This window comes from Magallana gigas, chromosome 2 (genome assembly GCF_963853765.1).
Source record: "Magallana gigas chromosome 2, xbMagGiga1.1, whole genome shotgun sequence".
Lineage (NCBI taxonomy): Eukaryota > Metazoa > Mollusca > Bivalvia > Ostreida > Ostreidae > Magallana > Magallana gigas.
The window spans coordinates 7,678,393-7,688,354 of record NC_088854.1 but is presented as its reverse complement, the minus strand read 5'-3'; the positions used below and the strand labels follow the sequence as shown (position 1 = coordinate 7,688,354).

The following is a 9,962-nucleotide window of genomic DNA, read 5'->3' as shown; positions in this document are numbered from 1 at the left end:
ATAAATATAAGCAGTAAGAAATCATTCCTTGAATTTTCCTGAGGTGATCAAATACTGTCGGGTGTGATCAAATATATCACAGAGCCCTCCGGGATTCTTTATTCCTTAAATCAAGTTACGTTCTTGATTCAAAGCATCACTTTTATTACCGTCTTCCTTGGAAGACGGTATAAAGGAAGACGGTATAAAGAGTTGAAATAATTTACATTCTCCGGGCTGTACACTTCCTCTCCTTTGTGATTGGTAGAAAATACATGATGTGAAAATTTACATTTATTTCATTGGTTGATATACTGTTCGGCACAAGGGAGATAATTTTCAGATGATCGATTTTACGTACGACTTAACAATTTTCGTAGATTTCAAATCTTAAAAAGTGAGAAAACGAAAGAACTATAAAAATGGCTCTTAGCGAAATTCAGGCTTTCATTTTTCTGTTAACTAGTTGAAAGCAATATTCTGTAACATCAATTGAAATAATTTGTTCTTTTCTTTTTGTTTTGATTATACAAATACCAATGAAATTTGATACGGTATGGCTAATATCAGTAAACAAGTTTGTATATTAGATACGGTGAAACTAATATCAGTAAAAATGAATGATACTGAATGCAGTTGTATTAACTTTGATTTTACTACAGTGATACAATCCTTCCTAAGATCTGTTTTTACCTACTACGTACAGTCGATTTCAAATAAATAACATGCTGTAAATAATTTTCAATTTTAAGCACGCACACTTAAACGGCACATAATGTTTTTAAAAAGTTCGGCTCGCTATTGCATGGAGAAGAAGGCGACATTTATATAAAAAATAATTAAATTGTCTTTGATATCTTATTGCTGTTAAGAGTTTGCTCTAAAGACGGTAAGCTTTTTTATAAAAAGCTAAACTTGTATGACAAAAGACTTGACTTGTAGCGCCGGTATTGGTTTCTGTGTTTACAAAAAACATCGGTTTTCCACTTTTTGTTTTGAGGCCACACACAGTGTAAACTCTTAGGATGTAGTTCTCGTACTGTATAGTGATTGGAAAAAAGTCACAGTCGTTGTCTGAGCAGTATGAGGCAAAGTTATGAAGTTTTTTTTTACTTTATTATCTCTAGATTTTATTTTCAGTTTACTTTCTATAACGCGATACACGTGCTTTTATATAGGTTTATTTACAGCCAAGGCCATATAAGCAACTATCGAAGTCTCGAGTGACGCGATTCTAAAGATCATTTTATGCATCAATTTTCTTTTATTCTATTGAAAGCATTATCACAGTATCCTTTTAAAAAAAAAAGGAATGTGTTATTTCACTTAATTCTCGTAAAGGATCATAATCACGATTATTAAATTCCCCCATATGCCGAGTCCACAATGACATAAAAATCGGTTATTCATTTTCCTTAGATCTTATTCAGTTTTGAACCCGATATTTCAAAATTGACTCTTTGCGACAAATAATGCACGTTGCCTTTAGTTAGTTTTTGCAATAGAAATATCAGAAAGTGTGATGGTTTAAGATGTAGAAGAATGTTTACGAGGCGTTCGAACACTATTATCATTAACTGTACATTCAATTGAACTCTTTCCCGTATTATAAAGGCATGGTCACGTTTTTTATCAAGAGCTATTATTCCGTTTTTAATGTTTACAATGATTTAGTAAGGCATTTTTGATAGGGAACCACAATTTAAGTGCCATTTGTTGAGTTACAAGCGAGTTACAGAGCTTACTTTTCTATGCAATGTAAAGAAAGCTTTTGTTAACGTTTTGACTGTTGAAGTAAAAATTCCAGTTTTAGACCTAAAATGAATGTATTGAACGTTAGGAACTGTTTGTTTATGCTTAGAATGAATAAGAAGATAGACTAGACAAATTAGCTTGAAAAAGACTTTTACCTGGTATATTAAATCTTTGTAAACAAAAACAAACTACGAACCTTGTTTACAGGACAAAAAATTGTGAGCCCTGTATCATGCTTAAAAGCATTGTAAATAATAAAAACAAAGAAATAAAATTTGACCCAAATCGTGACCTTGTCCCTTCATCAGCTGCATCCCTTTTTAAGGAGACGTACCTGATGCCGGGGTGGCAAGAGGACGGAAAACTCTACCTTAACCACCCCTATTTTTCTATTCTATAAACCCTCCTCCTGCATTTTTGGCATAAAATGTCACCAATGCACACGTTCTTTGCAAAGAACGAACTGCATCTACTTTGCAGCACTTCTCCACAATTGTACCATTTCCTTATTAGATGTTCTGGAAAGGCAAACGCAAGAGTTTATGCTCGGCATGATTTTATTTACGTGGCACCTGTCTTGAGTAACCAGAGTGAATGATTCTTGTCCTCAAACAAAGCCATGAAAGCGTGCTTACACTAAGGTATAGTTACAGTGATTGCTTTCAGCTCAGAAAATACTTTTTCATTAATGTCTTCAATTTGAAGAGCAAACGTGCATTTAAAAAATGGGAGTAAAATTTCAAGAAAATGACGCTAGATAATAAAAAATAAAAAGGTGTTCATACAAGCCGATAATTAAAAAGAATCTTGCAATTATGTGGAATCAGCATTCAAAACAACCTTTAGATATGCAGTAAGTGATAGCGGTGAAACCAGCTGAGATATTCAAACCTTACAGGTGTAAAACGTATTATGTAAACCACTATAATACAGGTAAGTTTTTCAAATTGTTGTAGGTTTTTTTATTTCGACCTAACGAACGCTCCTAGAAAAATTCTATCTTAATTTTTTCCTTTGATCAAAAATACCTTAGCTTTTTAGGGACAGGCCTGCCCTGATGGATTTCTAGGCCAAAATTCATTCAGAAATAGACCGTTTTACTAAAAAATGATGTTTATGCCAACTTTTAAGGTTGATTTAAGAATTACAAGAGCAATATGCCAGGTTCTAAATGAAAATTATAAAAATCTAGAAATATGTACAGTAGAATATATCAAATAAACTTTGACTTTTAAAAGTGCATGTTTTTTTCCGGGAAAGCAATCTCCCCTATGGGTCAATTCTTTTGCTATATACAAATGATCCGTAAGACAAAGGTAGATGTTGTTTGCGAATGAGAAATTTTAAAAGAAAGCAAATCGTCATTTTCAATACTTAATTGATATTGTTAATAGAGTCTGGAGTCAATCTCACCTTGGTTATTTCAACAGAGTAACTATATAGATGTAACTTCTATAGTGAAATTATCTTAATACTTACCCTTTTTGTTTTCTCAGAGTCCAAAATCTCTGACCTGTGATCAGAACGCACTTGAGTAAGCCTTTTTATATTTTTTGGAGACAATGGAGGATATCAAACTGCTGGAAACTTGTTGAAATTTCATTGGCCTGCTTCAACCAATATGATTCTCTCAAAATGTACTATAGTTTTTATAATGAATAGGGTTTGTTTTAAAACATACTGATTAAGTATTGACAACAAGTATAAAAGGTAGTTTTATGTGATGCAAGATTAGATTTCACTCGTTGTTCCTTTTAGTTAGAGATAATACAAACAAATTGAAAGACACTTGACATATTTTGAGTAGATATAATTGGTTGCTTTTAAACAAAAGGTCGTCAACGATTGGTTATTTTTTTTTCATCGAAAAGGTTCGAAATTAGAATTTTGTAAAATAAAGATAGTGGTTATAATTGTATCGCCGAAAATGTTAATGGTCTGATGTTCCAGGACACACTGATTTCCTGGTGCTTTTAGAATCTTTTTTTTTATCTGAAAAGTTTTGGTTTGTCTCAAGCAAACAAACTCCGTCCACAAGAAGAATGGTGAATTTGGTCAATTTTGTTATTCCTCTACTCAAATGATAAACACTGTTCATTATTACTTTAAAATTTGAACGTGTGGGAATAAGACGAGGCATAAAACCACTTACGTCCATTTGAAAAGCTCACAATTTTTTTCTTTACAAATATCACTTTTGTTACATTTATTAAACATATCATTTGCTTTCAGTATTGCCAAAACCTTCAAAAATTGACTGCAAATTTAATTGATATAAAGACATCAAAATATGCATGCATATGCTAATTGAGCAACAAAAGGCTAAAAAAATCGGTTGTACAGACTATAGTTTTTTTATAGAGCGGGTCATCATACCTTTTTTTTAAGAACGTTTCCCGATAAAACATGTAAATGTCTATCTTTTTTAATTAAGAAAAAATGGTACCAAGACCCACTCTATGGTAAAAAGTAAGTCTTCTTCCTTCAATTTTTAAGATGACAATCAAATGGCCAAGACCGAATTATGTTTGCGCAATACTAAATTGAGTCTGTTATTTAAATGGATTCAAACATGTGATTCCATAGTGTAGTGGTTAGCAAGGACTTCTTGGAATATTAGTATGTTGATGTAGCTGTTTGATTCTAATCGAGTTTTAAATATTTTTTATATCTTTGTTTATTTTTAATGTTTATGTTTAAATACGAAACAAATTCGTTGAGGGGGTACAAGTTATGGATTTTTTTATTGGAATTTTTTATATCTACACGCACATAAATTCTCTGAAGATATGTAAGCACGGGAATAAAAATACTTCAAGTTAATAGACATTTCATACTAATGCTTGATTGTCCTTGAAACATACTAGTGACAGGGTTGTGGCCACTTGTTGGCATATGCTTCGGCTTATTCCCCCAGGTTTTTAAAAAATTATGAAAACTTTACATGCATTTATTATAAACTAAAAGGGTTTATTTTTCAAAGTACTAAGAGATGATACCATACAAGATGTATAATGATCTACTTAAGCAGAATAAATTATCTACGTATGATTAGATTGAAATTATTTTTAATTCAAAATCTTTAGTTTTAAAATATAAAACATTTATCAATTAATTTATTTGCTTTGTTGTAAGTTGTTGTAACATAACTTTGTATGTTGGTTTTGAGCAAAATTAAACTTATATGCACATGTAGAGTGGTGGAAATTATTGATATTCCGTACAATCTAGAATGTCCTGACTTATCGGAGTACACAATACTTCATTCATCACGCTACGATTACAAATTACAATAAATAAAAACGTTTACTTTTATTTACTATTATATATACACGTTATAATACAGTTCTTTGACACAAGCAATGTCATCAACACAAATCTATATAAAAATAATATGCTACATGTAGTCAAACAGATTACTTCTCCATGTGGAGTGCCTTCTATTCGTCTTTGTTCCAGGCACTTGAAGTACTTTTGACTGTCATATCTCACTTATCCTTTGGCACAATAAATGTATTTTACAACACTGAAATAGCTATTACAATTGGCTTGTTGTCTTAATGTTAATGATAAAACCCGTACAGAAAGGCGGTCAGAATAAGACCCACTACTGCATTTATATTCAATACAGTCTTCCATTTTGGCGACTCTTTCAGATACTTTTGCGTCATTTCCGGTCCAATGTGAGGGTCATCTTGGCTGTGACTCTTTGAAGGCATCCCACAAATCTGGTCCAGCCAACGCCTCCATGTGGGTCGGTCATCGCTAGTGTCGTCCATTACCTCCTCAATCGACTCATCTGAAAAAAAATGTTAACAAGAATAGCAGGTACACGTACATGTACTTACAAATTCATAAAACTAGTATCTTTGCTTAAAATTGCTTCTCTTGATAAAACAGATACCTTTTTGCTTTTCTGCATCGTTGTTTACACCTTCACTTTGTGGTTCTTCTCTATTATCTTTGGAATTTTTCATTTCCAAATTATCTTCCAACGAATCACCTCGGATTCTTGTAAACCATGTTACCCCTTTAAGCTTGAATCATAAATAGAAATGTTCAATATATATTTACAAATTGATTAATTGATATGAATTCACGTAAAGTTGTCAATATAGAATGACGCACTCACTTCTTCCTCGGTCCTTGGCGTCGTAAGAAGGCTGATAACAATAATGGCAATAGAGGTAACACATATCATCAACGCTCCAAAATACGTGTAGTGGACGTTCAACAGAACTCCGGGTCTTGTTTCCGGTTCCCCACAGTCGGGAGCGGGGTACGCCAAATCTATACCCATCCTGATGATGCCACAGGTGTGACCGATAGCTATCCCCCAGAATGCACCCTAAACGATACAGAATGAGATATACAATGTACATGCATGTATTAGGTTACATGTAGTACGACATTTCAGCTCCTATCGACATTCCATTCTATATATAGGTGACGGGAACTTACAACTAGTCTTGCATACGGTTACTGAATGTAGATTAACTCATATAATTTTTCTCGTCCTCATTAAAATTGATTATTTTCAGCCCACCAATTAGTAAATGAAATTCCTTAATTTTAGAGGAATGGGGTTTGTATCATTCTAGAGAACGAGAAAAACTAAGCGAGTTGGCTTATGGTCAGTTGGTGTATGCGAGACTGGCCCTAACTTTCAGAGGATGAAAATTTACTTGTTCTGTCATTCTTTTCCACATGACGGCAAGGAGAAACAGCGCTCCTATAGGTGTTCCTAGGTAACCCTGCACGGCTTGGATGTAGTTAAACAGCTGACCTCCTTGTGAAGAACGAACAAGTGGGATCCATAAAATACTGACAGCGCAAAGGAACAAGATGAAAATCCTGAAAATTTACAAGAGTTAGAGAGAAACTCAATATGCCCAATCCGGTGTTTCAAGTCAGTTCTTTTTAGCTTCATTGAGTGTTGCTGGTAATTGTCGAGATGTGTTAGTCGGTTTGGTGTTCTGTGATAGGGGTTCATGATCACGAAAAAAATTCATTACAAATAAAGCGATACCTTCCAACAATAAGAAGTTCACGCTCGTGAGCTTGTGGACGCATGCGCCGCCAGAGATCCATGGTGAAGATGGTGCTAGAACTGTTAAAAATCGAGGTCAGAGAACTCATGATGGCGGACAGCATCACGGCCATCAGTAGACCGCGGGCACCTGTGGGAAAGAAAGAATGGATTACCGATGAGATCACCGAGTACGCTCTAGGTAACTTGTTATGATGAATATATTCTGCTAAATTGTAAACCAAAATTTTCAATTTCTAGATTTAAACATTTTAAAATTAATAAAAAAAAGTATCTAATTTCATATCTTTTATGAAAACACATTTACATAAAACCAATATTTTTTTCAAATTTATAAATTGCCTTAAAAATATTAAATTCCCATTTATATTACTTACCATAGGGCAGTAACTCCAGAACCAGTTTGGGGTATGCGATGTTTGAGCAGCCAACAGGATTGTCACACACCTTCCTACATTCCTCTGGATCGACGCAAGCCACCTCGTCTACAGAACGGCGTAGAAAAACAACATTGTACGAATATACTCAGAGATCGTGGGGTAATACATACATTTACCTACGGATCCTTACCTGGATATAGAGCCCTGCTGATCATTCCAGGAAAGATCATCATAAACAATGGCAAAAGTTTAAGGTAGCCCGCCAAAATCGATCCGCCTTTTGCGTGAGTCAGGTTCTTGGCTCCAAGAGATCGTTGAACAATCACCTAAAACAAAACCGCGAAATGATTAAAGACATTTTACATTCCCTTATCTCTGCTGTGTTTTCTGTTCAATGACGGTCGCCGGTACCTGATCACAGCACCAGTACCAAAGACATCCAACACTGGACTGCAGAAGAAGTCCTGGCCACGGGTTGTCTCCCGTAACGGCATCCCTAAAAATATTGAACGCATCACTCCGAGGAAATCCGCATGTGCTGTTGGGGTTCCGAATGGAAGGAATTGCGTCCATATATTTCTCTTTTAGGTTGTTATATCCACCAATTTTATGAAAACCTGCAGCAGATTTTTCAGTTAAAAGGAAATGGGCTAGATCTGGTGAACGAAAAAAAAATAAATGGATGATTTATAAGTAATTTTTTAACTTACTGATTCCTACTAAGGCGAATGAGCCCAGCGTCATGACCACTGTTTGGAAGGTATCTGTATACATCACAGCTTTAAGTCCCCCTGAAAAAAGAAACAGTAGAATATCGATCGGGTCATGTCCAACGCACCTGCCTACTGGACAAACGGAACGCGCCCTGGCCCAGTCCGAAACCAATTTACGTCATGAATGTGGAAATATTGGATTATATGCTAATGAGTTAAAGCTAACAAAATGAAAATTTCATGACGAAAGATTAAATGACCAAGAATTTGAACCTGCAAATCATTAATCAGTACCAAGTAAATCAAACTACATGTACTTTTCGTGACTTAATTCGACAAATATGTCATCAAAATTATCTACATCTTTGGCATTTCGAAAACTCAGGTAGATTTATTCTCTGAATTAAAGAATACTGAAAACTGATCGAGAATTAAAATCCGTTTACACATTTAGTTCGATCCTATTTTCCTATTCACCAGCAAACATTTGAAGTAAGATGTGATTGAATTTGTCGATTTTTTTAAATAGTTGAGGCAGAATAAGTTCGGTGTTTCTGTTTATCAATTTGGAATAAAGTATTTTGACATCATATATTAAATAATCTCACCCAGTATTGTGTAGATCCCTGTGATGACCAGGAGAGCCACAATAGAGACGTACATGTTCCATCCCAATGCCAGCTGAATGAACAGGGCCCCGGCAAAAATGCTGACCTACATTTTAATACACGGTTAAATTACAAACGTAAGCTCTAACCTTGGCAAATACAATTGTCATCACTATACTTACGATTATGAAACAGTTGATACAATACTTTTATACGATCATGAACACTGGATAAATACATGTAAACATTGCACTATTTTGAAATTACCGCCAATTTTGTCACAATGTACAGGATTAAGGCTAAAACGCTGAGGTATATCCGAATTCGCCGTCCTCCAAGCCTCTTTTCCATGAATTCCGGCAGTGTATAAACCTGTGAAATATTTCATACATTTTGATGTATAATTTGAATTCGTTTTGAGCAAATGTTATTTCATTTTTCATTGTGTACCGATTTATTTTTTCAGTACTTACTCCAGCCGAAATATAAACTGGAAGAAAAAGCCAGGCAAGCAGTAGGACTAGGGGCATGCTCTGAAATTAAAGAAAACATTTTGTATTTATTCAAAATAATTTTCGGTTTACTAATGTATTCAGAGACCGAGTGCATCTATCGCTTTTTATCTAATACAGTCTATCGCTCAATATCTACGGCCTCGCTGTAATTACCGCCCATTCATAGGAGATCATAGCGATGCCCGCCGCAGCACCTGTTCCGGCGAGCCCCACAAAGTGCTCGCTGCCGATGTTGCTGGAGAAGAGGGAGGCACCCACCTGTTGATGAAATGATATTCCGTTTATATACGTGCTACATGTGCTAAAAAAAGATTTATCTGTTTTATCTTCTAGCAGTTCAATAGAAATGCAATAGAAAGATATATAAGTTGCGTAAAGTGGAGGTATCATGTTTTTAAATAGTGCATTTGACAGTAAATTTGCAACATTTTTTCTGGTACTGTTATAACTTCTATATAAGGGTAGCATGCTTACCGGAAACCATGACAAACTTCTTCCCGCCAAAAAATAACTGTTGACGCTCCCCCTGTTTCCCCGAAAAACAGTCTGAAATAAATATACCAGTGAGTGCTCAGGTTAAACAGGGGTGTGCTTGGTAAATGATTATTTTTTTCAAATAGCAAAACATGTTAATTGAAACTATAGTGATTGCTTACCCATAATCCTACTCCGAGGACCCCAATGAAATAGATCACAACAACAACGATGTCGGACCAATGATCCAGCCCCGGGGTCGCCATCACTAGCCTCGAATTAACACTGAACCAGCGAGGGTAGCGTCCAGCACAGAATCTGACCTCATTTACTAATTGTTTAGTTTAACTCGGGGAAAGTTTATCTTCTTTCTGTAAAGGAACTGTTATCTTAGAGGCAGTGCGAGAAGCTCCAATCAGCGCAAAAATCGCCCTAGATTCGGGATTCATTGCAGGCTTACGTTCTACTTAAATCTGATGAATTTACAA

The 9,962-nt window shown here is 35.1% G+C and overlaps 1 protein-coding gene across 1 annotated transcript; it reads right to left on the bottom strand.

Annotated features, from left to right (window-relative positions):
• Positions 1 to 5,035: 5,035 nt before the first annotated feature.
• On the bottom strand, positions 5,036 to 9,948 carry LOC105328887 (sodium/glucose cotransporter 4). Its single transcript, XM_034443969.2, has 15 exons — positions 9,657 to 9,948; positions 9,475 to 9,546; positions 9,154 to 9,258; positions 8,959 to 9,018; positions 8,753 to 8,857; positions 8,486 to 8,591; positions 7,875 to 7,955; positions 7,576 to 7,781; positions 7,355 to 7,490; positions 7,162 to 7,269; positions 6,764 to 6,914; positions 6,420 to 6,588; positions 5,867 to 6,082; positions 5,639 to 5,771; positions 5,036 to 5,533 (listed from the first exon to the last, which is right to left on the bottom strand). Exons 1-15 carry the CDS (start codon positions 9,738 to 9,740, stop codon positions 5,298 to 5,300), a joined length of 1,968 nt encoding a protein of 655 aa, XP_034299860.2. The 5' UTR covers positions 9,741 to 9,948; the 3' UTR covers positions 5,036 to 5,297.
• Between the last annotated feature and the right edge of the window lie 14 nt (positions 9,949 to 9,962).

Excerpts from the sequence above, each read along its gene's own strand:
- LOC105328887 (XM_034443969.2), bottom strand. The coding sequence starts at position 9,740 with ATGGCGACCCCGGGGCTGGATCATTGGTCCGACATCGTTGTTGTTGTG. Across the intron at positions 9,547-9,656 it reads TCCTCGGAGTAGGATTATGG|ACTGTTTTTCGGGGAAACAG; the intron begins GTAAGCAATCAC and ends TATTTATTTCAG. Across the intron at positions 7,782-7,874 it reads ATTCGCCTTAGTAGGAATCA|GTTTTCATAAAATTGGTGGA; the intron begins GTAAGTTAAAAA and ends AATCTGCTGCAG.